Source organism: Platalea leucorodia, assembly GCF_965183815.1.
Source record: "Platalea leucorodia genome assembly, chromosome: 10".
NCBI lineage: Eukaryota > Metazoa > Chordata > Aves > Pelecaniformes > Threskiornithidae > Platalea > Platalea leucorodia.
In genome coordinates this window covers 25,193,780-25,221,322 of record NC_138832.1, presented here as the reverse complement: position 1 = coordinate 25,221,322, position 27,543 = coordinate 25,193,780, and the positions used below count along the sequence as shown (strand labels likewise).

The 27,543-nt window shown below is 58.9% G+C and overlaps 2 protein-coding genes across 15 annotated transcripts; both read right to left on the bottom strand.

Moving 5' to 3' along the window:
• Window positions 1-358: 358 nt before the first annotated feature.
• LOC309595845 (uncharacterized protein) lies at window positions 359-18,619 on the bottom strand. Of its 14 annotated transcripts, none has more exons than XM_082323280.1 (12): window positions 16,967-17,871; window positions 16,068-16,233; window positions 15,481-15,601; window positions 14,504-14,760; window positions 13,268-13,446; window positions 12,636-12,789; window positions 12,203-12,327; window positions 4,180-11,166; window positions 2,642-3,602; window positions 1,200-1,240; window positions 836-941; window positions 359-521 (listed from the first exon to the last, which is right to left on the bottom strand). In XM_082323280.1, exons 1-8 carry the CDS (start codon window positions 17,183-17,185, stop codon window positions 10,366-10,368), a joined length of 2,022 nt encoding a protein of 673 aa, XP_082179406.1. In that variant the 5' UTR covers window positions 17,186-17,871; the 3' UTR covers window positions 359-521; window positions 836-941; window positions 1,200-1,240; window positions 2,642-3,602; window positions 4,180-10,365. The 14 variants fall into 14 exon arrangements, with proteins under 14 accessions (XP_082179406.1, XP_082179409.1, XP_082179397.1 ...); XM_082323283.1 differs by having other exon boundaries at window positions 2,642-4,364; window positions 4,756-11,166; XM_082323271.1 differs by having other exon boundaries at window positions 2,642-4,361; window positions 4,756-11,166.
• A 144-nt stretch (window positions 18,620-18,763) lies between these two features.
• On the bottom strand, window positions 18,764-27,244 carry FAAH2 (fatty acid amide hydrolase 2; the record flags this gene model as incomplete). Its single annotated transcript, XM_082323284.1, has 11 exons — window positions 18,764-20,141; window positions 20,825-21,019; window positions 21,695-21,806; window positions 22,772-22,891; window positions 23,663-23,780; window positions 24,611-24,746; window positions 25,272-25,391; window positions 25,824-26,033; window positions 26,364-26,497; window positions 26,776-26,858; window positions 27,038-27,244. The coding sequence occupies 11 exons, from the start codon at window positions 27,242-27,244 to the stop codon at window positions 19,966-19,968; spliced, it is 1,611 nt and encodes a 536-aa protein (XP_082179410.1). The 3' UTR covers window positions 18,764-19,965.
• Window positions 27,245-27,543: the final 299 nt, after the last annotated feature.

Genomic DNA, 27,543 nt, shown 5'->3' with positions numbered 1-27,543 from the left:
GGCAGCTCCTGCCCTGCCTGCAGGAGAGATGTCCCCTCCCCGGGGCACATGCACTGCGATCTGCCTGCGCCATGCACACGGCGGTGGGAGGATGTGGGACCCTGCAGTGTTGGGATGGAGTAACCACAGGACGCTGCTCCGGTGTGAGGGGTTTATTCAGCTCCTGCTGGCAGCCGGCACGTCCCTGCCAGACCACAGCGGCAGCTCTGCCTTGCCATGGGTCCTGGAGGTCCGCTGGTATGGGAGAAACACTGTCCTGCACCCCGGATCCTCGTGGAACTCTCCCCCTACCCCGTGACACCCCTCCTCTGCTGCAGACCCTCTCCCCTTTTCCCCACAAGGGACCAGAGACCTTTCAAAGCTCTGTGCAAACCAGCCCACAGCGAGGTGTGGGGTCATGCATGGGTGGGCCCGCTGGAAGGCACTGGGATAGCGGTGGCAGGGAGCAGGCTGGCAGGCAGGTGACCGGCAGAGCTCCTCCTGTACCCCTCATTTGGTGACACAGTACTTCCAGAAGCAAGCTGGGAGAAAAAGGAAAAGACGCCCATGTGAGGGGCTGCAGCAGTGCTTGGCTACAGCCAAAAAGTTCAAAGGAAGGGAGATGTCCATCTCATCTCCCAGGCTCTCCTTAGGCCTTGAAGTCAGTTCTAGGATCACAACCTGGGAGCTGAATGCCTTAGTCCACACCATGGGCACCCTCTACCCCAAACCACGGGCACCCTTCTCCCCAAGTCATGAGCATCCTCCACCCCAAGCCCAGCCCCTGCTTGCCATGGCCTCTTCGCAGGTCAGTGATGGGTCGCGTCCCAGGACCCGTTGGGAGCTGGGCACTCACCTCTTTTGCTGGGTTGCTGAGGGGCCTGGTCTGTCTGGGTAAACCCCTGGCTCTGGAGCTCACCCACTGCCACCATCTTCCAGAGAACTGCATCAAGGTCTTCCACCTGCCATGGCACAGCAGCCCCATCATGCGTGTGTGGTGCCATCTGGCAAAACCAGCCCCCAAACCCCTTCCCCTCCCTGCTGGACCAGGGAGGGGAGCAGTGTCGGCACCTGAGCAGGGCTGCCTCAGTCCCCGTTTACTGGGCAACAGGGATGGGGTTTGCTGGGACCTCGTGGGGAGCTGGCCCATGGGCATCCCCTGCCCAGCGGCGCCTCCCTGGGCCGCCCTCCCCTTGGCCAGAGAGGCATCCCCCACTCACCAAGTGGTCGGGGACATCCTTCTGGAGAGTGCTTTTATTTCCTGAAAAGAAAAAAAAACAAAATAAAAAACCCCCCAAACCACCTATATATACCTTACCCTCAGGCAAGTGCAAGCAAAAATCTTGCCTGGGTGGGTCTGTCCCATGGCCTGTCTGCGTTGCTGAGGAAAGGGATAGTCTAAGGTCACCACAAAAACAAATGTTACGCATGTGGCTACGACTAAGGCAACAAGTCCCTTGCTGTCTCACTGTGTTTAACTGGACACCAGCTGGTGTGTCAGGGGCTTTCCAGCATCTCACCCTTCGACCCATCCCTCCTCCAGTGCCTGCCTGTGCACAGCCCCCAGGAAGCTCCCACCAAGCTCTGGGAGCTGAGCAATCCCAAGCACTTGGCCTTGTATTTCATTTGCCTCAGACACGTGGTCAAGCTACTAAAGCTCTGGAAGTCCCCATGAGTCACCCAAGCGACAAGAGGAGCTCCTGTGCCTGCTCATTTCCTAGAAGCACCAGGCAGCGTGCTGTGCTGGGGCCGCTTACAGGGGCTGTGGATCACGGGGCGGGGGTCATGCTCTCCTTCAGAGCTCAAGCTCTGCCGAAGTGACTTTTTCTCCAGCTCCAGGAAGCCCAGAGTGTCTGAACTGGTGCTTACCCTGCTGGTCAGTACTAGCACATATGGACCAAGACCGCAGGCTGGATGCAAACGGGTGTCGTCAGCCCCAAGCCCAGCAGATGCTGGCTCTGCGGCCTGCGGTCCCCTGGGACACTGGCCCGCATGCAGTGATGCACTGCAGGGCACGACACTGCAGCAAAGCCCCCACACATGGTGCAGTCAGCCAGCATTGCAGTGCTGGGTATCGCGGCTGTCGGGGAGGCTCATACCAGCCCTGTGACCATAAGCAGAGCTCACCCCATCCCAGAACATCCCAGGCCACCCAGCGTGCACCGCTCGCTCCGCACGTGAGCTGCAATTCCCTCATCTCCACGTAGGGTGTCAGAAGAATATCCAGTCTAGAGGGATGGGTTTTTTGTACACCCCAGGCTGCCTGATTTCCAGGGCAACATTGTCTGTCATCCCAGAGTACCTGGACACGTCAACCAAACTCTGCTGTCTGCAGATCACAACAGCCGAAGCAGTCCCTCAGGTACAGGATGGTTTTCTCTTGTCCAACCTGGTCACACTAGGAATAGGTTTAACCCTGCTGGACATACGCTACTCCTAACAATACTGGGGAAAACCCTCCCCAGGCCAGAAGCTCTTTCTGCCCAAAGAGAAAAAGGGGGAAGCTGCGCTGCTGTGCATTTCTGCAGCAGCCAAGCCCCCGTGAAACACCTGATACAAGCCACAGGGTTTCAGCCAGCATTCAGTGCCAGCCATAAAGTGGTGCACAGGGACAAACCCCACCTGGCTTTCAGGCACAAACACCCAAGTCAGTTGTCCTTACCTTGGGCACTGTCACCTTCAGGGTAGACAGGATAAGTGCTGATGCAGCAAGCCCCCAGCAGCAGGGCCAAGGTGACGACCATCCTCTGGGAAGGCATCTTCTCTCCTTCTCCAAGCCTTGACCAATTTCCTAGGAGCCTGTGAGTGACAGAGCGTGAGGCCGTTCTCTTTTATGTCCTCCAGCTCTCTGCGATCAATATGCTCTCATCAGGTGGGTTATCTTTTCTGCTGGGTTGGCCATCCATCCTGATGGCAGGAGACGACTGGCCCTGCTCTCCCCCCGGTTCGATTTCTGCCACTCTCGAATGAGGACGCTTGATAAATGCTTGGCTGGGTTTTCAGAAGCGCTGCTGTTTACCGTGGCTCTGCTGTGCTGGGGGAGGAAGCTCTACGGAAGCCTGGACAGGTTAACCGTGCCTCTGGTGGGGTCTGGAGGAGGATCAGAAGAGAATATGGGGCCAACATTTGGACAAAACATGTGGATCCATGCTTCCTTTTTTCACGATCTTCCTCCCCAAGGGTCACCACATGTGTTCTTCTCCTTTCACATCTCATGGCAACACGAGGGCAGTGGCAAAGCCTTCAGCATCCCAAGCCGATTCTCGCTGGGCACCCTTGTCCCTAATGACAGGACTCAGCGAGTGACAAGGCTCATCCTCTGCAGATGGCAGCAGCAGCAGCTTCCTTGCTGGAACAGTATTCGACCTTGCTGGTGTTCCGAGGAGCCTCTCTCCTTATCCCAGCAGCTGGCAGCACAATTCCCCCTTCTGGGGGATGCACCTGTGAGCTCCAGGCGACCGAGTAGTCCCAGCCCTGCTCGGCTGTGGACATCCAGGCCAGTAAGTCACTGCAGACTAAAGCGATTCAGGCTGGGCTTCACAGCAATGTGAACGTGGTGCAGTTCAGAGTCAGCGCTGGTGTCTGGATAGTTTTGGCTAAGAGTTAAATACACATTTTTCTCTCTGGAAAAAAAGGTAGCCAGCGATGGAGGCCATGCAGCCAGTGTCCCAAAGCCACATCCACGAGACAGGGTCATGAAAAATGGCTTTCCTGAGAGAACAATACAGGGGTGGTGCACACTCTTCTCAAAAGCTTCAGGTACAGAGGCAGACCCCAACCGTTCACTGTGTCAGCAGGGGCCTGGCCCAGATCTCCTGTGTCCAGGTTTCTCTAGTTCCCATTTGAGTCCCCGTCTTATTCACAAACTTCACTTTCAAATTACCATAATATCAGCCAACTGGAATTGCTTCTAATTAAATCTCTTTGCCTGGAAGGCTTAATTCAGAGAAACCCAGCTAAAACTGGTCCCTTCGGTGACCCCAGCCAGGCCATCTTTGCTGTGACAGCAGCTCGCACCCTTGTGTCATGCATCCTGAGAGCAGTGACAAAGAGCCTGACAGACATGAGAAGACTTTCTAAGCTCTCAGGAGCTGCAAATGAACCCTGGGTGTTATTTGTGGGGGAGAGGAGACAGAAAGGTTCCTTCGGTGCCCCTTCCTACCCCTACCAAGGCTGGGGCTCAGCCAGGTTGAGCAGTACCTGCTTCAGAGGTGCCACGAGGAAAGTCCCTTTGAAATCTTGGTGGGAGATCTACGTTTCTCAGTCTCTTCTGTCCTCTCCTCTTGTGGGGTGGGACATCATGGAGCCTTTCCTAAGGGAGACTGGACAGAATACTTGGGAGCCCGAGCATCTGTTTCTTAACCAAGAGGCTGACCATGACCCTGCTGACCACAAAACAGGGAGACAACATTGTCTGCACATCCAGGTACAGGCTCTCATTCTTCATAAAGTGGTTGAAGGTGCATTAACAAGAGAACATTACTTCTGTCTGCAAATCCCTGTCTGTCTGGCACAGATCAGACTGGGAGACAGATTAGGTGAAGTGTTCATCCATCTCGACCAGGCACACCGCTCAGCTGGGACCTTTCTCCTAACAAAAATCCATATCTAGCCTGTTTTCCAGTTGCTCCCATCCCCTGGATGCCAGGTTTCATGCCACATAATGAAAAATCCTGGAGGCAGGCTCATCACTTCTGCTGTCAGGACACAGATAGGAAGCACAGCCTGGAGAGGGTTGCCACAGGGAGAAAGCATGGAAACCCCCTCCAAACTCACCTGTGCATCACATGAGATGATGCGCACCCAGCTCAGAGGGCAGCTCTGCCCATGCCGTGTATCACCGGGAGCACGAGCGGTCTTCATGAGCAGAGAGCTACATACAGATCAGTGTGCCCAGAGCAGGGCAAGGGGAGCGGGAAGGCACCGAGCTGAGCCACCTCGTCCATTCCTTGTCCACAGACCAGAAGTCCCCTGACACGTGCATCAGGAGGATGGGGAGCACAAGGACTGGCCATATCTCACAGACCCTGTCTGAGCCTGCTACTGGGAAGAGCAGGGGTGAGCTGTCAGGCTCCTCCATCCAACCCAGGGGAGTTCATCCTGTGGAGCAAGGGGACCTGGTGACAGAGCTGGGTGACACATGGCTCTGTCAGCGCGGCTTCAGCAGGGCGCCCGTGGCACCTCCCGAATGCAGACACTTGCCACGCGTCCCCAGATGAGGGCACTCCCAGACTAGCACATGAAGTGGGAACAGTTTCACTCCGCAGCCTCCGAGCCCCAGGGCTTGGCCCTGGGGTGACCTGGGCATCCCCATCACCCGTCGGTGCTCAGCACTTGGGTCCCGACCCTGCTGAGCTACAGGAAAGCTCCTGCCTGAGGAGAAATCGCACAGGTCTGAACCAACAAGTTCACATCTCTATAGCCTATTACCCCTGCAGCCCTCTCCATGCACATGCTCCAAACACATTATACTTAGTCTCAGCTTTTTGGGCTTCCATAGTCCCCACCCACATCCCGGTGGGCTTCCCAGCCAAGCCAAGAAGCTAAGACCACCCATCTCCTGACCCGCTGGCCCAGCACTGCGGGGAGAGATGCAGCAGGAGCCGGTGCCCTGGGTCACGTTGCAGCTCAGACCTGTCAAACCACAAAGACCTTTTGGGCTGAAGGATGGGGTCCGGCAGGACACCTCTGACACTGCTGCTCCATGCCACTCCGGGGACCCACCTGGAGCTACAGAGCCATTGCAAAGGCAGCTTGCACAGGGGTGGCTGGGTAACAGGGCCTCACTCAACGCACCTGGGGCCCCACAGTCCCCGGTCCTTTGCCAGATACACAGGCACATGCCAGACAGTACCTGGGCTGTCTGCAAGGATTTGGGGTGGCTCTGGGCTGTCCCAGAGTGCTGGCAGGATGGGGAGCGGGCAGAGCAGGGTGGGCACAGGGCCACGGCAGATCCAGGGGGTGGGATGCAGCTCTCTGCATCTCTGCCCGCCATGGCTTTCAAAGGCAAATGGGGATCTTCCTTCGTTCTGGCAGCCTGCAAAATATTAGAGCTTAACTTTTCCCTGTCATTTCAGGAGCTGCCGTCTCCCTCATGTTTGTTAGGTGCTATGTTTCCTATGTGGCAGCTGCAAAAGTCCCATTAGCCCCCGCATAGCAATTTTCCACTCTCCAATACTTTTACAGGCCGGCAGTTCAGCTCTCTGAGAATTAGTAATAAGAAATACCCTCTTGCATAGTCCTAAAACTGCTGTTTCTAATAAAGAGCTGTTTTCAGCTGCATTCCTCTCATTGCTTTGATCTGGCACCGGCAGAAGCTGAAAACACTGCCAGCAGCATGGAGAGCAGCCAGGAACGAGCCTATCGATCATGGTGAGCCAGAGCTTTCACAAACCTCCGCACCAAATACCTCCAGGCACGGCGTTGTGGCGGTGGGCCTGAGGCCAGCATGAGAAACAGCAGCCAACCTCCGAGATGATGGGTGCTGCTGGGCTGGACGTCTGAGGACCCATCACTGGCTCACCCATCTGCGGGCTGCGGAGGGAGCGTGGCACGCCCGCGAGCACAAAGTGGGAGGCAGGTGCGTGCACATGCCCGAGCGCTGCAGCAGTGATGGAGGGACCCGGCTGGGCACCCTGCTGCGTGGGCTGGGCTGGGGGCCTGCCCCTGGGTCCAGCTCCATCCTCCAGCACAACCCCATCCTGCTCAACGCGTAACGCCTGGCCAGGCAGACCAGAGCAGAGTGTGATCCAGACACACTCCACCCAGACCCTGAGCTGTGCACGGTGGTGGCAGGTCTCTGTTGGGGCATGCTGGGACCTCACCCCCGCAGCCAGCATTGCACCTTCTCGCTGTGGCTCTGCAGAGCCCCACACACCACTTGCACCTCCGAGGTGAAGCAAAAAACCCCCTCTCACATCAACTTGGAAACTTCAGCTGCTAAAATGCCATCTTGAAATGTCACGAGCCTTTTGCCTTTTTCCACTCTGCATGAACATCTCTGTTTCACACACAATGGGGACATCTCAGCTGCTTCAACCACCTCCTGGGCCAGGGTGAATCCCCACTGCCGGTGAGTAACTCGCCTGAATCACCCGCGGGGATCCCAGCACAGCCGCCCTGCCAAAAACTCAGAAAAGAGCTGTTTTTCTTTTGATCTTTAAAGACAGGCTGTTACAAAAGCACCGGCTGTGCCTCAGCGCGAGCCCAGCATCCAACAACAAGGTGGCTGTGGGAGCCAGTTTAGTCCCACCGTGCTGGGCCAGCATCTCCCAGCAAACAGTCCAGGTCTTGGCTGGTGCAGCACAGGCTGGACTGGCACGATGCACGCTCTTTGCTTGGCCTGGAGGACCTCAAGCTCAGGATCGGCTCTTTGCCAGAGTCTAATGGCACAAACAACAGGGCAGCTTTGATCGATGCTCCTGTTGAATGGCTCCTTGCAAATGCCCTGCCACCATGCAATGACCTTCAGGAGTGGTGGTGGGGCTGGAGGCCCCACTGGGCCTGCCAAACGGGGCTTCTCATGCCTAGGGTTTTGACTGTGACCTTGAGACACATCGGAGACTATGAAGCACAAAGGGGATGGTGACCAGACATCCCAATGAACGATGGGAAGAGAGCAAGCCCTTGGCATGTCATCTCTGTTCACTCCTGAACAATGGCCCCAACCTCCTTGTCTTGCTGGCCAAACGCTCCCATCACCAAGGGCAGTCCAGGACTGCTGCAGGATGCTCAGAGTTGTGCAGTCTCCACCTTCAGAAGTTTTCAAGGCCAGACTGGAGAAGACCTGATCAACCTCACCTGGCCTCAGGTTGCTGACCCTATTCTAAGCAAGAGGCGATTGCTCCCAAGGCTCCCTTCCAACCTTGACCTGCTGCATGGGGACATGGCACCGCTTTTACTGAGCTCGCTGCCTGCAGCCAGTGTCCTGGCAGTGAGAACACGCCTGCCTTTCTGCACAGCTGCAGCACCGCACTGCTCCAAACCTCAGCTCACAGCGCAATGCCTGCATCTACTGAACACCACCCGTGAGGAGGCAGCTTCGCGTTACCCACCTCTGGGTGAACGATGCGCAGATGCGTGCTCCCTGGTGCAGATGTAAAGTGGTTTTTAGGGCCCATCCCAGGCTGCAGCTGTGATACTGGCCAGCTGCAAATGCTCACGTTGCTGAGACACATGGGGCCAAAGGAAACGCAGTGGTCCAGCTCTGAAAGAGCTCAGCACTCCAATACAGGGCATAACAAACACAGTTTATAAGACCAGACCAACAGGATCAAGAAGTTAGGCTAGAAGAGAGACTGAAGGAAGATGTGGAGAGCTGTGGCGAGAAAGGGAATAAGCTGTTCCTTGGGGAATAGGACAGGAAACCACAACATGGAAAAGTGTGACGTGTCCTTGGAGAAACCATTAGTGGAGAAAATTGAGCATTTGTGGGGAAAGAGCAGGGTCTCCACTCCCAGAGGTCTTAAAACAGAAGCAGGACACACAGCTCGGGCACTTGTCAAGGAGATCAGTCACCGCGAGGTTCCTGTTCACCCCCTAGAAGGATGGCATGGCCGTGGGGCCACAGAGGAGGAAGAGCAGACACATGGTTTTGGCTCCAAGAGCTGTGGCAGAACGGTCACAACTACAGATCAAATGCCTCAAAAAGCTTCAAGTTAAAAAAAAAATAAGAATTGGGATGGTGGGAGGGAAGGTCAGCATGGAACATTTTGCTTGAGGATTTACAGATTGCAATGCTTCGGCCCCTGTGTTTGCCTCAAAACCTCAGCTCCTCTGAAGTCTGCCCAATTTTAGCATGGGAGAATTCTTCTGGCTCGGCTTTTGGTTTGCTTTCTAAACACCTGAAAATTAAAAAGGTCAAGATGACGGCAGATACCTAAATTTTCATCCTATCAAAAAGAGAAAGTGAAACAAATTAAAGAAAATCAGACTCTTGTTTCAGCTGAGCCTAAGAGGAACTTTGTTGGCAGCAAACAGCATGTGGGTAACGCATGGTCCTTTGAGCAGCTCTTGGGACCATCGCTCTCCTTTTTTTAAAAATTCGGCTCAATCTATTTAATACACCACATGTGCTCACATCATCACTAAGGGAGATTTTGCTAACAAGATGCACAAAACACAGCTGCCTGCTTTGAAGCAGAGACAAAGCTGTCCCAGCAGCATCGCTGCCCGGGGAGAGGACACCTCTTTGCCCTGGTTCGGGAGCGCTCAGACGGGGCTGCCCTGCGGCCCCGCTCAGCTGCCAGGAAGCCGCAGCCGGTGCTGCTGCAGGTCTCTAGCTGAGCCAGCCACGGCGGCAGGGGACGAGGAAGGCTGGCAGCCTGGCAGAGTCACCCTCGGGAAGCTGCGCGGCTGGGGTGCCAGGGGTGACTCACAGGGCTGGAAAGTGGCCCCGTGCAGCCCTGCTTTACCCAAAAGGCTCCTCGAGGCTGGCAGCGCTGTCCCCTCTCTCCCCTCCACCAGATGCCTGCATGCTGGACACCAGTTTCTCACCTGTTCCCAAACCTGGCTTAAATCCCTCGAGTCCAGGAGCCTGGATTTGTCCTCCAGAGCTGGAATCCACCAATCCCAGCCGGCTGCAAAGCACAACGCTGCCTGACACTGGGGGAGAGGGTTTCCCCTTGCCTCCGTGGCTGCAGGCACGGCCTCACAAACACATCCCGGAGAGACAACCGCAGGGCTCCTCAGGAGAAAACTGCGCCGGTGCTGGTAGAAGGAATAATAAATCTATCCAGCGGTTGCTGAAGAACCAGCCTTTTCCCACACGACAGCAACAGGCAGACCAGCTGTGGGTGCAATTTTCTCCCAGGGAAACCCCAAGTTTTCCTAGCGCCTTTCCCAGGTGCTGCTCAGGCAGGGCAGCGCTGGCTCTGTAACACAGCAAGAATAGCACAGAAGCTAGTTTTTCATAATAAATTAGTGTTTTTTAAATAACAGCTCCAGTGCACAATCAGTATTTCCAGACAAGTAAAAAAAAAAAATCTCCTCTTTCATTAAAGAGGCTTATATATACATATATGAGTATATACACAAATTTGCATCAGTATATATACTGTACACACACATATAGACACATATAGATGGATAAATAGATAAAAGTTTTGGGGCTTCAGCCTCGGTATATTCCTTATGCTTTGGCTCAAGAGCACCAAAACCACAGAGGGAAGCTCTGAAGATACTGATCTCACCCATCCATGGCAGCCGTGCCTGGAGCGTGCCCGTGCCTGCCTGTACAGGAGCCTGCCCCAGTCCTATCCCCAGCAAGGCGCAGGCAGGTCCGAGCAGGCAGCCGTCGTGACCGGGGCAGCTCCGGGCAGCACCTCGAGCTCTGCTTGACGCTGTGATCTGGGTCCCGGGAGCTCCGGGCGTGCCCCTGCCTGCCTGCTACAGCTCACCATCAGCTGGGGGACGCAGCTCGTAGCCAGAGAAGGCAGCTGCCCGCAGGATGTCAGGGGGCAACTGGGGTAGCTGGCAGGGGCTGGGGAGGGGGACGCCCAGTGCTGCCTGCTCCCAGTCACCCTGCCGCACGGTGCTGTCATCTGGCTGTGGCTCAGTCCCACGGGCATGCAGGGGCTGGAGAGCATGAGCAAGCTGCCCTCCATCCTCCTCCTCACTGGCCAGCAGCTTCACGGAGCTGAGCGGTACCCAGTGCCCTGCCATGCCAAGGCTCTCTTGCAGGTCCTCCTGGCTGAAGCTCCTGCTCGGTGTGGGCAGAGGAAGGCAGCTGCCTGCTCCCAGGGCTGGGCACTGGCATTTAGAATAAAGCTGGAGCGGCAGGGAGAGCCACGTCTCGGATGTCCGGTAGTCCCCGTCACCTGTGTAGCTGTCTCTGGTCAGTCCCACTGGCACTGGCTGCTCCAGGACATCATCCCCATCACACACCTCCCCATCCTCCTCCAGCCGCAATGAGACCCCGGAGCCCAAGGCATGCCCCAGCTGGCTGCGGGTGCAGGATGAGTCCCTTCCCTCATGGCAGTCTGGCCCAAACCCGTTGGCACAGTAGCCATTCACGTCCTGGGAAAGGCTTTCTCCGAGGAGCAGCTGGACTGCGGGTGCTGTCTGCTCAGCTGCAGGCAGCCCGCGGGAGGGGAGTACGGTCGGCAGGAGCAGGGTGAGCGAGTCCTCCTTGAGCTCAAGGGTGGGCACCCTGATGGTCACACTCAGCTCTCTGTTCAGGAGAGCCTGCTGAGAAACAAGCAGTGAAGCAGTCAGCCTCAGCTTGCTGAAGCCTCTGCCAGCCCGGGGGTGATGAACCGCGCACCCCGGGGAAGGGGATGGTCCCGGACAGCCTGCCTGCCGTGCTCACACCCAGGAGAAACGCAGGCAGGGCTCTGCTCACTACGGCACGGGGGCTCTGGTGCTGGGGGATGGTCACAGCAGCTATCATGCTGCTGCTTTTCAAGCTATGCCCCAGCTGTCAGAGGCTGATGGAAGAGCTCTCATCTGCTCAGAGATGGAAGCAATCCCTGCGCAGAAGACAAGAAGAACAGGAAAGCCAAGGGCGCTGGCACTAAGCTGGGCCAGGGCAAGCGGAGCAGCCTGCCGCCTCCTCTCCACACTGGCATAGGGGACTTCTTTAGCTTAGGAAGTTGGTTTTTTCCCCAGAGTGCTCGAAGGGCTGCTGTCACCCCCAGCACTGGGAAACTGGGATGCAGGAGGGAGCTGGGACTCAGGGATAAAGGCTGTCCTGGTGAGTTTCCACAGGGCTCAGTCCTGCCGATGCAGAACATGTTTTGGATCTGCTGAACAGGGCTCTGCAGCCCTGGGAGACTCTCCGAGCCTCAGGGCTGCATTTATCCCAAGGGCAGAACAGTGAGGGGCTGCATCTCACCCAGGCCAGACTGCCCCGGGATAGCAGCCCCACTGTTTGCTTCTCTTCCCCTCTTTCTCCCCTTCAAGCTGTTGTAGATGGACATACAGCCAAGCAAAAGCCAACCGCCTAAAGCAGGAGGCTCCTAACACCGAGGGCTGTGCTTACAGGCTGTGTGAGCCTCCAGTGTGACCCATGGCTGATTGAAGCATCCCACCAGTATCTTCTCCCACTCAGCAAGGCCTGGGGGTACGGTGGGTTTGACAGTGGGGGAGGCACCTGGACACTGAGACGGGTTTGGTGGTGCACGAGGTGGAGGGAAGGAGGTCCTGAGGCCCCCGCAAACACAGGGGCCCTCGGCTCGGCCGCAGCACACGCAGGGCAGAGGCTGGAGGGGGGTCGTTCACTCACAAGCGTTTTCGGGAGGTGCGTCTCCGAGGGACTGGGCAAGATGTGCAGGTGGATGAAGCAGAGCCCGGCCATGGTCAGCAGTAGGAAGACGCCACTCAGCACGGCAATGAGGACCCAGGGAAAGCCTGCCAGGAGGTCACAACAGGCTGAGGGGTGGAAGGACCCCAGCCGGCATCCCCCCCACCCTGCCCTATGCCAGCACTTCCCCAGAGCCCTCACAGCAGACCGGGATGTTCAAGGAGGAGATGCAGGGCAAACCCAAGGCGGATGGTGAGAGAGCATCTCCCCAAGAAAGGTCCCCACAGGGCATTACTGGGCCACCAGCCCTGACCAGAATGGCTAGGGGGTGAGTGACCTACACCTCCACATGTCTGTGCTGCAAGCAGGACTTGAGATGCAATGGCAGTGTCTGAGCCGGCAAGAGAGCTCCCACCTGCGGGGTCTGCCGGCGTCACCATGCACTCCTCGGCCTCCCGGCTCTGCTCCTCAGCCATGCTCGCAGCCACCGTCCGGACGCAGTACTGCGTGCTGGGCTTCAGGTGCCTGAAGGTGCATGGCGCTTCCTCCCTGCTCCGTTTGCAGGGCACCTGGAATCAGAGGGGGCACGTGGCCAAGATGGCTAGAGGTGGGGTCTGTGCACTGCTCCACTCCCCAGTGCAGCATCAACACCCCACTGGCCCCACGGTGTGGAGCACAGACCCTCCCTCCCTGCTCCCCAGCACCTCCAGCACTTGTTTCTTCACCCCAGGAGGCGTTCAGGTCCTAGAGCATCTCATTAAACACCTACGGCATGCTTTCATCTAGACAGAAATTGTTACAGGTTTTTCTTATTCATGCAGTCTAGAAGAGGAAAGGGATCTCCTGCCACACCCAGGTTACAAGCCCCGAACTGGGAGCGCAAAGCATCTCACGCCTGCTTGCACTGCTGGATGTGGGCAGGACTGGGGCAACTCTACGGGCACAGGCACTACCACACCAGTGCAACTGGACACGGGCACCTTTGCTGCACCAGGAAAGCTTTTGCAAGTCCTGTGCCCTCCGAGCCTTGCCCACCCCGCCACGTACTTGCTGGATGAGCACGTCCCCTTCATACAGATTCAGCCGGTACCACAGCTTCAGCAGCACTTGGTCCACTGGCTCAAAAGAGCCGGTTTTGCTTCGGTAGGGAGTGAGCGGCATGATGATATTTACACTGAGGTTGTGACCCTGGAGCAGCCAGGACAACTTGGGGGGGCCCACGATTGCTGTAGGGAGGGAAAAAAAATGGAGGAGGAAAATTAAGCACTTCAAAACAGAAAGCAGGCGTCTCATTTCTCTAGAAATGATGTTTTTCTGTTGGACGTCCCACTCCCAGCACACAGAAACTTCCTCAGGTCTAGCCTGATGGCACTTTGTGCTATGAAACCAGCTCTAGAAACAGCAGCCACCACATCTTTGTGACAGCCAGCGCTGCTGCTGCTTCCTCCGGTCACACCAGCACAGGCCAGGACAGACCTGTTAGCACCTCCGGCTCCCTGCCGCTGAGCACTTCATCTCTGAGCCATCAGATGATGGTCTAGAGACTTGCTGCGGAGTGCAGCAATTGCTCTTTTAGCTAAGCGCATCTATTTCCATGCCAGTTGGATGCAGAGGGAATGAGAAAGGGAACCCGAACAGCCGATGTCTATCCCATTTTAGCCGCTTGCACATTCAGTTCATTGCGACAACCCCCTACGAGGTGGATTAGGGGAAGGTCCTGAAGTTTTTCCTTTCTCCAAAAGACAGCTAGGCTTTTTGGACAGGACAGCCAGTCTGTGACAGAGAAGAGGCACGTGCCCACACCTTGCAAACATGGCAGCCGGGGCAAAGGCAGCGCTGGAGGGACTACTCCTGCCTTCACCAGCCTGCGCCAGCTTTACTTTGCTGGAACAAAAATGCCCTCACCCAGCATCTCCCAGACCCGTGGCAGGGACGAATGGGATGCTTTTAAAAGGCAAGCCTGGAGGGGTATCCTCTTTCCTACTCCATCTCACTGCGTTCTCCAGAGACCCAAATTCTCACAGCGCCTCAGTGGCCTGGGACCTCCCATCCGTGGTCCTCACCTCGCTGTGTCTCTTCCTCTGTTCCCTTGCTCTTCACCCAGCCCTTCTCCAGCAGCTCTGCTCCCATCCCTTTCCTCTGGTCGGGGCTCTTGGCACTTTTCCCACCAGCATCTTCATATGATTTCCCACCATATCCCACCAGACCTCTCCAAGGACCCCTCTCCCCATCAGTCCCCCAGGAAGAGCGGGAGCCCAGCTGAAGGAGCTCCCTGGTCCTTACTGTCTCTGTACGGCTGCAGCTCGCTGGAATAGGCCCACTCGGACAGCTCGTCTCTGGCCACCGCTCTCACCCTTGCCCAGTAGATATCGTGGATCTCATCAAAATACAGCTCACACACCCAGGACGAGCCGGTGCTGCTCCCCCAGCAGACATCTGCCTTGGTCCAGTGAGAGGTTCTGCCCGTGGAGAAAATGCAGGGATTCCTCCTTTTCGGCACCTTCCTAGCCAAAAAGGAAGGCTGCCTAGCCATCGCCATCCTGTCTGAGTGGAAAACGTGGGAGAGCACAGATATTGGCCAACAGCATCCTAGGCTGCATTAGGAAGAGCGTTGCCAGCAAGTCAAGTCCCCTCTCATCGGCACTGGTGGGATGGCACCTGGGGCACTGCGCCCCGAGCTGTGCTCTCTGCTACAAGAAAAAACATCTCCACGCCAGAGAGAGCCCACTGAAGGGCCAAAAAGATGACCAAGGGCTTGAGGCATCTGTGGTATGAAGGAGGCTGAGCAAGTGGGGACTGCTTGGCCTCAAAAGAAGGTGGCTTAGCGTGGGGGTCTTATCAACATGATGGAGTAAAGAAGATGGAGAAAGGACAAGAGGCAGCAGGCACAGGTTGAAATACAGGAAATTAAGTTTAAGCATAAGGGGAAAAAAAAACCCCCAAAACCCAAACCCAAACGCAACCCCTATTTATTTTTTTAAAGGGAGGGTGACCAGGAAAGGGACCAGGTTGACTAGGCAGGTCGTGGAGGCTCCGTCCTTGAAGGTGGTCAAAACCCAACAGGACACAGTCCTGAGCTGACCCTGCCTGAGCTGGGGTTGGATGAGCTGGTCTCCGGAGCTCCCCGTCAGCTCTGCTATTCTGTTACTCTATGATATTTACTGCCAGATAATAATCCTCTGGCTACTGGGGGTCCCCGACAGCCCTCTGCCAGGGGGTGGTGGGACGAGCCACCTCCTCCTCCTCGCCACCCCACCTACCGATTCCTCCACTCCACCTGGTATGCGGCACTGCTGGGCGAGCCAGGGTCTGGTTCCCACCGCAGGTGGACGTGGAAATTTTGTGCCTCCAGCCTCACGTCCCGTGGAGGCAACAGCGTGCCTGGGGAGGGGAAGCAGAGGGGTGTCAGGCAGCATCACTCTGCTCTGTGGCTCCTTGGCGGCTCACCGCTTGGCCATGCTGCATGGGTCTCCCCACTTTGCACAGGCATCGTGGGGCCTCCCCCCCACCCTACAACCCCCATTTTCAGTCCCGCATAGGCAAACACCGACACTGCAAGGCTCAGGCAAGCGCTGGCTGCCCATGCGGTGCTCAGCATCTGCATCCCATGGATCTCTTGCACACCCTGGAGCATCCTATCTGCGGTCTCGCGAAAGGCACCGACACCCTGACGTGGTTGCTGGTGACCCTGGGATTTTCTTTCCCATTGCATTTTGAAGACCACTCAGTCCCCTCCTCCCTGCAGGTACCTTCTGTAGGTCTGAGAGTTGTCCCCGTGCTTCTCCCCCACCCACTGCAGCCAGGGCCACCTCCCAGCCCACCGCGGCAGCTCCGGAGCTGGACTTACCTCGGAGCAGGGTGCAGCTGGCCAGGGACAGAAGTAGGCTCAGGGCAGGGCTCATCCTGCCGTGCCTCGTCCATCTACCCCCAGCTCTACGCTGCCACGTCGGGTGCCATGGTGAGAGGACGGGCGTGCTGTTCTGCCACCCGCAAGCACGACAGGCAGCCGGAACCTGGCATTCGAAAAAATATTTTTTCCTGAAGCTGTGGCCAGCAGCACCCACTGCAGGCACGCCTTGCACACAGAGGTTGCGTACCCAACTGTGGCACAGAGGTGCCTGCTGCAGAGTGGCGGGGAACCCCCTGCCGCCCCCCAGGATGGTGTGAAGCAGCACCGGGGCAGGTGCCCTCAGGGCTGCAGTGGCAAACAGGCCCGTGGGGACAGCGGGCAGCTGCCACGCTCTGCCATGGCACCGTGCATGTGCTGCAGGGACCTTCTGCTGCACCCACCTCTCGCTGGTTCCCCTGGCGTTTGGTCCCTCCCTAAAGGCAGCAAGAAGTCACGCTGCTGGTGTCACCAAGATGTGTGCCTGAGAAAGCTCCCGGCCTGATGCTCACACTGCTCTGGCAGTGACTCAGCCTTGCTCCAGGCGTGACTCACACCGGCACAACCGGTGATACAGCTGCCGCAACACTCCCAGCCCTCCCGCAGCCTCCGTGGGATGAGGAGGGTGCCGTGCGCGCTAGCACAGGGCCAGGTGAAACCGGGCACCACAAGGCACCCCCTTGGGTTGCCGTGTCCTGAGTAGAGACCTGAGTCCGTGTGAGCCACAGCAGAGGCTGGTCCCACCGGGCACCTGCGTCGCAGCCCTGCACAGCCCCAGGGGGACGCTGGGGCAGCGCTGCGGCATGTTACTGCCCCGCTTCCTCCTCCCTCCCTCTGAAACCCGGCCAGTAGCTCCTTACCTTGGCCCTGCCCCAGCACTCAGCTCCCGGGGAATTTTTTTCCCTGCTCTTGCCAACTATGAAGGTAACCTCGCTCTCCGGGGAGAGATGTGCAAGGGCTTTGAGTCCACCAGCGCCGACCTCCTGGTCGTGGGGACATGTCCCCCAGTGAAGGTGGGGACCCAGGGGCCACCTCCAGAGGCAGATGGGTGGGAGCATCCTCTTGGCTGGACTGGACATCCGTAGAGCTGGCTTACTCCCACCCGTTGCCTCTTGCTCTTCCCGTTTTATACCGACTCTGCATTACTGTTATGAGCGTGATTGTCTTGGCAGGTGTGTACAAAATGCTTTCGCCATGTTTTCCGTCCCTTGCAAGCATTCAGAGTTGGAAACAAGGCGGAGTAGCCAGCAAGCGGGGATGGGCAGCTGCAAACCGTGGGCAAGGGCTCCTAGCCCCAAGGCGAGACCTCCAAAATGCCAGAGCCAAAGCGCGGGTGGTGGGTTTATGGTTTCCCCCTGCCCTGACACTAGCATGTGCCCTCCTGGCTTCGCAGCCGGCCCCCAGTGACGGCAGCGTTTCTCCCCAGAGGGAGAAGGGGCCCCCAGGACTGCTCCCGGGACTCATGGAGGTGCAGAGCAGCACGTCAGCTCCCTGGGGAGACCCCGGGACCCGGCTGCCTCTGCAGGCAGGGACAGGGCTGCTCCTGCCACAGGAGGAGGCAGCATGCTGGGCGTCAGCACTTTTGCAGCAGCGAGGGCGGCTGCAGGATGGTCCCTGCCAGCCCTGCTGACCCCAGCACACCCGGTCCTGGTCCGCCTTGCCCAGAGGGAAAAACCCAGCACCCTCCCCATGTTGTGGTTTCTGTAAAAATATGGTTTAGAAGCTACCCCATCAGCTGGGACCACAGAGATTAAATCCCCTCTCCTCCGCCCGCATCCCCCATCGCCACGCTGCCCTGAAGCATCAGCGGCCTCCCCTACCTTGGGCTACGCAGTTGCTCATCTGGCCATCGCCGTAACAGGAACCCGCTGGAGCAAACACAGTGGTGCCGTGTGCGCCCACCACGCTCTGTTAAACACAACTGACTTCAGCTCAGCAATCCCCCATTAGGCTCCGAGGGTGTTCTCTGGAAGCATCATCAGGGTCCACCCAGCTCCCAGGCTCCCTCCAGCCGGGGCCTGCGTCCTCTGTGCCACTGCGCTGGGAGGCTGCAGGAGACGTCCCACGGCACGGCACGTGATTTGGCTTTGGTGGTTCATGCCCTTTTTCCTGGGTCAGGGCTTTTTTTCTTCCTTCCTTCCTTGTTGACGGTGTCTCATCGGGCTGCAAGCTCCCCGGGCTGGCAGCCCTCGGCCGGCTCAGCAGTGCCCTCTGCGAGCGGGTGGCGAGACGCAGCCTGCCCCCAGCACCCTGGCTGCACCGTGCCCAGGTCCCCCCTTGCAGGGACCATTAGTGGCCTGGGGACAGAAGACAGCAGCGCAGGGATCAGGCCAGGACCAAGGGTGACACGTGGCAGGACAGACACAAACCAGGACGCCCCCGTAAAGCCAGCGCTGCGGGGAGGTTTCATCCTTGCCAACATCAGCACTGCAGGCTGGGCGTGCAGGCCTGGGACCTCACGCCCTGCTCTGCCCTAGAGTCCCCAAGGAACTCGCGTCTGGCTCAACATCGCCCTGTGAGCCCCAAGCCTTTGGCAGCCCATCGGGGAGAGAAAGCAGCAAGGCTTACACTTTCTGAGAGCATAACATTGTCCAACCGCTACAAGACTAACAGAGCCATCGACCGCGACACCGGCGGAGCTCCGAGCACCCTTCAGCTCTGCCAGGAGCAGAGCAGACACCGTGAGTCCAGGCATTTTAAAACAAGAGCCCAGCAGTGGCCAAGTGCCACCGTTGGGGCAGATGCTAGCACCTCCACTGCTGTCCCCGCACTGTGCCCACAGCCAGCAGCAATCGGCACCCCCGGCGCATCCCACGGCTCGAGCGGAGACGGGGCCGGTGCCCGGGGGGACAGCAGCCCTGCAGCCGGCAGGGCAACAGCTGTCAGGAACAAGGACACACAGCCGGCGGCAAACTGGACAGATTGTTTTAATACCACCCTCGCTGAGAACATCTTATGCTTGTTGCCTGCCCCAGGAACAGCCAGCTGCCCACGTTTCTGCCTGTGTCCGCTCGTGGGGGCAGAGGCTGGGCAGCTTGGGAGGGTGGGTGGCAGGGGACACCAGTGAGGCTGGGTGAGCCCCCTGGGGCAGAAGACACAAGCAGGAGATGCTTTAGCCATCTCAGCACACGGAGAGGAGCATTTAAAGAGCTCTTCCAGTGCTGTCAAAAGCTCCTTCTCCCTTGCCCACCAGCTCCGCACTGGGCAGAGCCCAGCACCATCCACCCCACAAAGCACCGCTGGTGAGATGAGCATACGGCTGCCTGCAGCACCCTCAGCCCCGCTTCCTTTTTGGTTAGAGGGTGGGGAAAACCCTGCAGCAGCTCAGGGAGGCTGCAGGGGCCAGCAAGCCTGCGGTGCACCAGGTGCAGTCCCAGCCCCACAGACAGGGTAGGACCAAGGAGGATGGATGCACCCGGGGGGCCCCCGAGGGTGGTGCTGGGCGGTCGTCCCCGAGCAGCCTGGCAGCACCTCCTCTCCCCAGCCTTCACTGAGCGTCTTCAGAGCAGTAAGCGTTACAGAGAGATGGCTATCTCCACACCTAGGAGGAGACAGGTGCCCGCCGCAGGCAGGACGCAGGCAGCCTGCTGCCAGCCCACGGCACCAGGGCTCCCGAGGGGGCACAGGGAGGGCAGGCCTCTGCCCTGGCAGAGGGTGCTGCAGGGAGGAGACGAGTCCAGTGGCAACAGCCCGGCTTCCTCAGGGGCTGGAGGCACCGCAGGCCGCTCCCAGGAGGGCGCAAGGTGGGGTGCAGAGGGAGCAGGTAGTGCCATGATGGGACTGGGCATCAGCACCCGTTGCTGCCTTGCTGGGCACCACCATCTCCATCCCTGCCTCACTGCAGCGCCGGGAGCCCAGGCTAAACTTTCCCAGGTAAAACCCATCCTCCGAAGGCCTTCTCCAGGTATCGGGCTACCGCCAGCGTCAGGTGGTCATTGTAGGAGGCTGCCACCAGCTGGATGCCCAGTGGCAGGCCCTCGCTGCTCAGGCCCAGCGGGCACTGCGTCACCGGCAAGCCCAGGACATTGAAGATAGCTGGAAGAGAGAAGGCTGCATCAGAGCAAGCGCAGCAACCGGGATAAATCACTGCCCGGCTCTCCCACCCCAGGTAGGTAGCTGCTGCCACACATGGCACTGGGCTCCTGGGAGCTGGTCCTTGCTGGAGCGGTGCAGAAGCAGGATGACAAAAGGACATCGCTGGGCAGAGGTTCCCAGCGCCCACATCACTTATGTGGCACTTGCTGTGGCACGCCAAGGTCTGCTTTGGGACATTCCTGTCCCAGGCACCATCCCTCCATTACTCCAAAGCCAGACAGCATTGCAACGTGACGCTGGCATCAAGGAGCTCAAGCCATGGGAAAGCCACAAAGAGCCCCAAACTGTACCCCAAGAGACACAGCAACTCTTGGGGGCTACCAAACCACAGCACCAGCTGTAACAGCATGAGCACATCCCTCTGGGGCAGGGAGCCCCTGCCCCGAGATCAAACCTGCTCTGCTGTGGACAGCAGGTACAAATGCCACAGTTTTAAAGCATGACCATAATCCTTGCCCCATGTTCTGGAGCAGCGAGACACCCCTCTGTGCTGCAAAACCCACTGTCAGTGATGGAAACACCCTGGGTAAAATACCCTGGCTTCCAGCCTGCACTGCTGCAGTGGGCGAGGGCATGCGTGCGACCCCTGCCTCCACCCCAGCAGAGGAGTCAGAGCTGCTCACCTGTGTAGGCGAAGTTGAAGGGCATGCAGATGGGGGAGTGGTGCCTGGGAGCGACAGTGGGGTGCGAGGGGTATAGGAGCACACCGTCAGGCCCCAGCAGGGCCTCCATCTCCTCCTGCAGGCTCTTCCCCATGCTCACCAGCTTGGCATTCCCACTAGGGTTGAGTTTCATCAGCTTCTCCGTCAGGCCCAGGGCTGCAGGGCAAGGGCACAAACAGGAACAGAGAGCGAGTGAGAGGACTGTGGGTTAAGCAGGCTAGAAAGCGCGTTGCCCGGCCACACGCAGCATCCCCCAGCTCCTAGTGGACCCCCCCCAAGTCCCCCTCCCTGCCGGCACGCTGGCTCCCAGGGCGCATTGCCCCCTGCATGGCTCTGCAGGCAGCGTCTCCCCAGCTTTGCCAAGGGAAAGGCTTTCAGCCTGCCCGTCGCTTCAAGGAGTTTTTCCAGTCACTGGGATTGAGCAGAGCTGGCAGTGACCTCAGCACTCATTAGACAGCAGCACAACAGCACTAATTAGGGTTCTCTGGTATCTGCTGCTAAGAAACAAGATCAGTGCAGACCCCTGACTGGCTCCCTCCAAGCCCCAGCAGTTCTGGCAGGGCTCACAGCAGGAGCAAACCCCGCCTGCAGCTCTGTTGTCCTCACTTCTCCCAGGATATCCAATCCCAGTTATCAAAGATCCAGCCAACTCCCCCTCGAACATGTGTTCGACTTGAAGACACTGAGTGTCATTACAGAAGACCAGTCTGAAGCTGCTCAGTGCAAACTCCAGAGTCCCTTCGAGGGGCACTGCAAGGGCACTATTTTCATTTAACAACTTGCCTGCCCCACCACTGCCTCTGCACACCCTGGGGCTCCTCCCAGCCTTACCAATAGCTGGGAGAGTGTGGGAAGACATCCCCATGAGCCACTTCACCAGCTCCCACAGCGGCCACACCGGCTTCCCATGATCCCCCAGGAGGTCCGTGAATAGCTGTGCCTCCTGTAACACAGACACACGCTCCCTCCATCAGCACAATCAGCTAGCGTGCGACGGGGAAGGACAGGCTGACAAACGGCAGTGAAATCTCCAGCTGTCCAATTATCCCGACGCAAGCTGTTCCCATTTTCAGACGAGAGATGCCCGTCAGGAGTGTTACACAGCTCCAGCACTAATCCAGAGCCGCAGCGGGAGCATCTCTCCCTGCCAGCGACAGCAAGAAGGGGACCTCGCTCTGCGGAGGTAGAGCCCCCCAAAGCAGCACCTTTCAGTACCCCTCCTCTGACATGAGGCAAGGGATGACGCTCCGGATAACGTCTCCTGGAGGCACTTACTGCTGTTATATGGCTGTGGGATCAGGAAAAAGGAGGTAGAGGTAGCCAGGCATGACCTCCTTAGCAAGGTGGGGTTGGTTTATTTTTCACCGCTGCCTGTGTGGCAGAATGCACAAGGTATAATACTCCCGAGAGGTTATTTTTGCTACAAAATACTTCCATGCATGCACAGAGCATGGCGCAGTGCCTACAACTCCAGGGAAAAAATAACACATGCAGGCCTGCTGCTGCAAAGCTGCTAATCTACCGCCTCAGTCCTGGCATCCTAACAGCCATTAATCCCAACCTACAATGCCAGGAGACACAGTAGGGAGGCAAGAGCAAGGCAGGACGCTACCTGCTTGGCTGACTTACCACCTTGCACAGAAAAGGTCAACATGCTGAAATGGCCTCTCCCTCCCTAAGCCATGTTGCTCCTCTGCTGGGAGCCACATCGCCATCTCATGGAACAGTGAGGGAGAAGGGGCTGCGTAGCTTCGGAAAGAGACGAAAGCAGGATTTGGGGGAAGAAACGGAGCAGAGAAAGCCCCCTGGCAGGTCTGGGAAGCCTACAGCTCTCTGTGGCTGGCCCCAAGCAGCCGATTCTTCCCTGCTGCCGTGAATCTGTGCCTTTGCCAGCTCGGTCTGACACACCTGCCCATCGCTGTCCTTGGACGACATCATGGCTGACCAGATCTGGAAAGAATACTTCATCTTGTGGATTGCCACACGCCGAACTTGGACCCCCAGCTCGCTTTCGAGGTGCTCCACCACCTAAGGGGAAGAGCAGGAAGGGTTTGTTTCTGCAAGGATGTGATGCACTGTGGTCAGTCCATGGAAACTAGGGACAGGAGAGAGCCCAGGAGCATCTTCTCTTTGCTGCCACGCAGGGGATCCCACAGCTCCTGCCCACTCCCCTCTGCCCTGAGCAGCAGGACCTCCTCCATCCAGTAACAACCTTGGAGCTCCCCAAACAGCCCTCCACGCCACCCCAGTGATGCTCCAGAAGAGCACCAAGAGCAGCATAGAAGATTTCACTGAAAAACAAAAGAGTTCCTTTGCGTGACTAAATGCCAGGCAGCAACCCTGGGAAGACTGCAAACACACAGCCACCCCTTCGCCATGCGATGTGCCCCCAGGAAGTCTCGATAACATGGACAAGTCATGGTAAGGAAGAAAGCAAAATACAGCTATTGCAATGGAAATTGGGCCAAAAACTTTGTACACCCCGGTGCACTCCAACACACGGGTGGTGCTGGCAAGGGCATCTGCAGCCACTTGCAAGATTTTTGCCTTGTTTCTTCTTTAACACAGAAGAAGAAAAAGATCTTTCCACCTTTTTTCCACTGGAAGCACAGGACCGGGACTCGAGGCTGCCTCCATGACACTGCAGCCTGCAGCCCTCCCGCCCCTGCAGGAGCCAGGCACAGAGCAGCTCACCTCGCCTCCAAGGGACTCCTCGGCCTGGTCTCCCTGCGTTTTATCTCCAGGCTCACCCCAGTGAGAGCTAACCTCCAGTGAGAGCCAACCTCCGTTCCTTCCTACCTTCTTTTGGGCCTGCAAGATCTCCTTGTCCACAGGTGACACAAAAATGGACCCGCCATCATGATCCATGCAGTGAAATTTAATTTTCTCCAGCGACACCTTTTCATTCAGCTTCAGCCTGGAAAGGAACGTCACTTTGCTTACAAATCCATCCCTGAGTCCTCCCTGGCTGCCAGAGCTGCTCCCACACTTGTTAATGCGTCCTCAGGACACCTGATACACCCTCAGGACACCCTGCTCTACCCAGCAGGGTGGGAAGGAGAGTCCCTGAAGACACACAGACACCTGCTGCCCACAACCCATCCAGCTGCTCGCCTGCCCCGTCAATCCCAGCTAGTTCTGAAAATCCTCAACTCTCGAGATGTGCCTTATAATGACAGGCCCTGGCTATGGCTGAGGTTGGGATTGCACCACAAGAGCCATGGAGAAACAAAAGTGGTAACAGAGAAAGCAACCGTGTGCAGGCTGCAGCAAGAAGCAGGACCTGTCCGGTCTGCCCCATCTCCATTCTGCTCCTTACTGGTACACGCACATAAAAGGCTGCTTGGTTGCACGGACCTATGAAGAGACCAATGGGGGCCATGGTGTAGGATGGAAAACTCGTTATTCAGCAACCAGAAAAAGCACATGTAAAACCCAAAAGAAAGGCCAGCCCCAGGAGGGAAGGGCCATGCTGGACGGTACCGGCTGGAGCAGTTCACAGGCAAAGTCTTCCTGCGAGGAGGACCCAGCTGACCACGGCTGCCTGCTCCCCAGAGCACGTGGTGCTGGGAAGGACAGCCCTGGCTGCAAGGGCCCTGCTGAAGCCAGGGGCGGAGGAAGGAAACCAGTAACAAGCAATCTGGGTGGTGCAGACCTGCCTCGTACACCAAACAGGACTGACTCGCTGCGCTGGCCAGAAAGCAGCTGAGATGAATTTGGCAGCTTGAAGCAGCAGGAGCAACTTACTTGTTGACTCCAGGACCGGCCATGACCCTCAGCATAGGCTCCAGGTCCTCCGCGTAGCGGCACATGGGCCCCGTGCACAGGAAGCTGGTCCGCACCCCTCGAGCGTTTGGGAACTGGCCGTCGTTAGGCACCACCCCTGCGAGCACAGAGGGAGACGTCGGGCACCACCCGCAAGCATCCGTGAGCGCCCACAGGCATCGCCTCCGGCCGGGGCAGACCGTGCAGGAGGGCGGCCTCCAGGTGCAGGGGGAAGCTGTCGCCCAGGGATTGCGCACGTTGGCAGCGCTTGCAAGCTGACGGCGAGGTGCACAGGGTGGGGAAAGGAGGAAAAGCACCCAGCCAGGACACTGGCTGCCAGGCAAGCACCCAAGCAGCAGATCTGACCTTGGGAAAACATCCCACACGGAGGATGCAATACCAGGGGATAAAACACCTCCCGCCTCCCATGCGGTTGGCATTCTGCCACCACATGGCTCCCCACCGCCGAGGCCAAGTTGTGCTCATGCAGCGGGCTTCTCCCGTGCAAGAAGTTGCCTGTCCCCTTATAGCAATCCCACCAGAGGCAAGCACAGGAGTTCCCGAACAGGTTCCTCCTGCACCCCGCATTCAGCCTCCTGGCACTTCTGCTGGGGAGGGGAGGAGATCCTTGCGCCCGCTTTACCTGTTGTGGGTTTATGGCCAAAGACTCCGTTGAAGAAGGCAGGCATCCGGATGCTGCCGCCGATGTCGGAGCCCACGCCTATGACGGAGCAGGCAGCTGCCAGGACACCACCCTCCCCGCCTGCATGGGAGAAAAAACAGCAGAAAACCCCACAGGCTTATAGTGCAAATCATCCAGCAAAGCAGGAGCATCTCATGGCAGCTGCTTCCCTTTGCACGCAGATAGGGTGGGAGCCACCCCGGCTTTCGCGACGTCTGGGGGACAGCTGGGAAACGTAGGTCAAAGGGATTTTTCTGCCACAGTGCCACACCAGCACTGCTGTTTGCACGTAAAGTAACAGAGAGGGAGCCGAAGCAATGCCAGGTGTAACATTCAGGAGGTGCCAAGCTGTTGGACCTCCAAATGGCCTACTGCACTGCCCAGGAGAGGCCTGTGAGCGCTGCAGGAGCCCAGCAACAAGTTAAAGCAGCGTGCAGAGGACCTGGGAACTCTTTCCTTGCTGCATTTTAACCCTCTGCTCATGCAGGACCGTGCTGAGGTGCCGGGGCTCACCTGAGCTGCCGCCCACGATCCTCTGCAGATCATAGGGGTTGTTGGTCCGGCCGTAGACCCTGTTGCTGGACTCGTACCACATGCACAGCTCGCTGCAGTTGGTCACGCCCAGTGGGATGGCACCAGCCTGCTTCAGCCGGGACACCACCGTGGCATCCGAGGTAGCAATCACATTGCGGCGGTTGACCAAGCCAGACGTGTTGGGCATCCCTGCAGTGCCAGGGACCACAGAGGGAGGGAGGTGTCAGGGCCAGCTCCCCCTGAGATCACCCCTGGGGCAGCAGGCTGCAAGGCCAGTCGCAGGGACCACGTCTGTGAGAAGCAGGTTCCCAGCAAGGGCTGCTCCCCTGAGGCACCACAACCCCCACAGCGTTTGGGTGCTAGAAGTGAACACGGACATGAGAGGGGTGCAGAGCTGGGAAAGGGAAGCTGCTTCCCTCCAAGCACCCTGCCAGTGCCACCCGCCACCCTGGGGAGCACGCGGCCACGGAGTGGCGAGCCACGACCTGTGAAGCTGGAGAGAAGCAAGGGCAAACGCACCGTGAAGAGAAAAGGCCTCCTTGACGGTGACGGGAACCCCTAGCAAGGGGAACTTCTCCTCCAGGTAGTCATCGCCGGGGCCCTCCGAAAGCAGCTTATCTACCTGCCGGGCTTCCTGCAGGGCCTCCTCAAACCTGCAAAGAAGCAACCAACCGGTGGGGATGCCCTGGCGCTGCTCTCCAGCCTCGAGGGACTGGCAATCAGCAGGCGCCTCTGCAGGGCGGGCGCGTGGCAGGAGCTGCTAACGGAAGACGAGGCTTCCCCAGCTCTTCTGCACGGTCTCGCAAGAACGTCTTGCTTCCGCACCGGCCACACCAGGGCCAGCAGCGGCGGCGGGAGCCGCCCCCCGGTGCGATGCAGCACCCGGCCGCGGCGGCGGCGAGCCAGGCGTGCGCTCCCCTCCCCGGCTCACCGGTCCTTAACGACGGCGTTGATGAGCGGATTGACCTCCCTGGTCCTCTCCACGTACGCCTCCACCACCTCGACGCACGTCACCTAGGCCACCAAACGGAGGGGAAACGGCGGTCAGCGGGCGGCCGGGAAGGGCGGCGGGGCGCCCCCGCTACCGCTACCGCCCCCGCCCCCGGGACGCGGCGGCCCCGCAGGGAGGCGTGCGGGCCCCGCGGTGCGCCGCCCGGCCCCGCCCCCCGCCCCGCTCCCGGTACCGGTCGCACCTGCCGGGCGCGGAGCCGCGCCGCCAGCTGCCGGGCGGGCAGCAGCAGGAGCGGGCGGCGCGGCGGCGGGACGGCGCGCGGCGGCGCGGGGCGGGCGGGGCCGGCGCGCGGCGGCGCGGGGGCCACGAGCCCCAGCAGCGCCAGGCAGGCGCGCGACAGCAGCCGCAGCAGCAGCGCCAGGCACCGCTCCGCGCGCGACAGCGCCATGGCCGCCCGCGGCCCCGGGGCGGGGCGCCGCTGCTGCGGAAGTGACGCCAGCGCGCCGCGCCGCGTCGCCATAGCAACCGGCAGGCCACGCTCCGCCGCCTTCCCCGGCGCCGGCTGGCCTGCGCTTACGGCCCGGCCCCGCGGCCCGCCCCGGCCCGCCCCGGCCCGGCCCCGCGGCCCGCCCCGGCCCTCCTGGCGCTGCCCCGGCCCGCCCCGGCCCCGCGGCCCGGCCCGCCCGCCCCGGCCCTCCTGGCGCTGCCCCGGCCCGCCCCGGCCCCGCGGCCCGCCCCGCCCCGGCC

Excerpts from the sequence above, each read along its gene's own strand:
- LOC309595845 (XM_082323270.1), bottom strand. The coding sequence starts at position 17,185 with ATGTCCAGTCCAGCCAAGAGGATGCTCCCACCCATCTGCCTCTGGAGG. Across the intron at positions 15,602-16,067 it reads CAGCTGCACCCTGCTCCGAG|GCACGCTGTTGCCTCCACGG; the intron begins GTAAGTCCAGCT and ends TCCCCTCCCCAG. Across the intron at positions 13,447-14,503 it reads GCTGCAGCCGTACAGAGACA|CAATCGTGGGCCCCCCCAAG; the intron begins GTAAGGACCAGG and ends CCCTCCCTACAG.